The 2073-nt window shown below is 33.6% G+C and overlaps 1 protein-coding gene across 1 annotated transcript; it reads left to right on the top strand.

The window, feature by feature from the left end:
- Window positions 1-370: 370 nt before the first annotated feature.
- Window positions 371-1215, top strand: TRIADDRAFT_61410 (uncharacterized protein; the record flags this gene model as incomplete). The annotated part of the gene is made up of 2 exons (XM_002117411.1): window positions 371-430; window positions 538-1215. The coding sequence occupies 2 exons, from the start codon at window positions 371-373 to the stop codon at window positions 1213-1215; spliced, it is 738 nt and encodes a 245-aa protein (XP_002117447.1).
- Window positions 1216-2073: the final 858 nt, after the last annotated feature.

Genomic DNA, 2073 nt, shown 5'->3' with positions numbered 1-2073 from the left:
AATTATAAGCTTAGAAGAAGAAGTAACCCGCTTTTACAATTACTCGTTAATTAATATCCATCAAATTGAGGCAGACATTATTTGGTGCGATGCTAGACTAATAGAAAATTCAGATTCTATCTTGCATAATAGTCATTGTATTTAAAGTAGAACATGGAATAAAGGAATAAACATTTTAGTGTTTTCCCATTAACACAGCAGGCTATTTTTAGTCCACAAGTGAGCCACTAAAATAGCAGAATACTGTTCGTAGTATAAAACCGCTCACGATTGAAATTAAGCTTACACTCTTCTCACACAATCTTGAATACAACCGCATCAATTTTATGCAAGTAGCGTAACATAAAATTCCTTACTTATATAATTCAAGATGATCAAAATCTGGTCTCTCTTTGCAATTGTGGCTCTTTTGCCACTTGTCATGCCAAATGTAAGTCTAATAGCTCAAGTTTAGATCGGATATACTCGTATACCTTTAGTAATTCTAATTCCCTTGATTTCGATCTGTAATATGAATAATGACGTTTACTTCTGTAGACACATCACAAACCTAAATCATGCTATGAAGTTAAACAATTCCTTAAAGCTACTGAAAATGGCTTTTTCACTCTTTATGATGCTAACGGTAACCCGTTCCGAAGTTTTTGCGATTTCGAATCAGAACCGCCTTTCGCTTGGACATTAATTGAATCTATGACTCTCGAAAATGCTCAAAAAGCACAACATAATAAGGGCTTCAGTGTCAATATCCCATTAGGCGAATGTCATACCTCTATGTCTCTCTTTCGCCTTCCATCCCATCATATGTCTTCTGTTTTATCTTCTTATGGATCCACACATTATCGTTCAACATGCAATTTCAATATCATTGAAGGAACTGGTCTAGCTAATCGTCGCGACTATATAAGATTCTCGGCATGTAGAGGTGCTTCTACTCTCAGTAATATAAACGGTGGCTGTGTAGAGGTAGATTATATCAATATCAGAGGGCAATCATGTAGAAAGTGCCAGATGCCATTTTATGCTTCTAGTTCACATCATCTTCATATCGATCTTACTGCCGCAGTAAGCCATTGTAGCAAATTTGGCTTTACTAATTTTGTGGCTAGTGAAGACGTGTTTGGCCACTATAACTCTCATAATCCAACATTTTCTTGTACTGCCAACAAAAATTCAACTACTGCTTGGTGGATAGGTGGGGCATATGCCGAGTAAATTGGATTTCTCATTTGGTAACTGTCTATTATTTTTATTGTTTCAATTGGTTACTTGTGTAACACATTACACCGCATCGTAAGACTTTTAGGGCTAGTTAAGCTATATAAGTACCCTGAATTGCAGATATTAATAATGGCAGTTCTATAATATTATTTGTTATTAGCTCGTGATTCGAATTAAATATATACTTATTGAGACTCAAGGGCTATTCAGTGTTTACAACATAACCACAAAATGCCGTAAATAATATATTTTGTTTGGATTATCGTGTAATTAGTAGGTTAAATTAGAAGCAGCAGCATTCTAGTTTATTTGTCGATTCGGGATAGCAAATAGCTATTGTAACTGCATTTATTTTCGAAATAAATTACAATTAACGGTATAACTACGGCATACCAGCCCTATTTTAATAGCGTTTAGCTACTAAAAATTATTAGCAAAATATTAGCGGTATACTCAATGCTATCCAAGAAAAATTTAATAAAATCATTCACATTTATTAATTCGTGTCTAACTTTTCACGCATACTACTAACAGTCGTAACAAAGTCGTGTAAACTTAAGTTTTCAGCGATAGATCACTCAGTCATTATAGAATAGAAAACCGTGAAAAGTATTTCTTGAGAATTTTATCACTTTCCATAATTATTGGTACTCTTTCTATTCTGACTCTGCTCGTTCCAAAGTTGAATGACGAATCAAAATCTTAAATAGCAAAGTCACAGCTAATTTATTTCTTTATAATATACAATTATTGTTCAGAATATTATAGCAAAACTACTGTAAGCGTATTACATAATTACTAAGGGTGTGCTAGATTGTCCTAAACGTTTATGCACTATATAAAATCTATACG

This window comes from Trichoplax adhaerens, genomic scaffold (assembly GCF_000150275.1).
Source record: "Trichoplax adhaerens TRIADscaffold_24 genomic scaffold, whole genome shotgun sequence".
NCBI lineage: Eukaryota > Metazoa > Placozoa > Uniplacotomia > Trichoplacea > Trichoplacidae > Trichoplax > Trichoplax adhaerens.
Note: the sequence above shows the minus strand (reverse complement) of the source record. Positions and strands in the feature narration are given on the sequence as shown.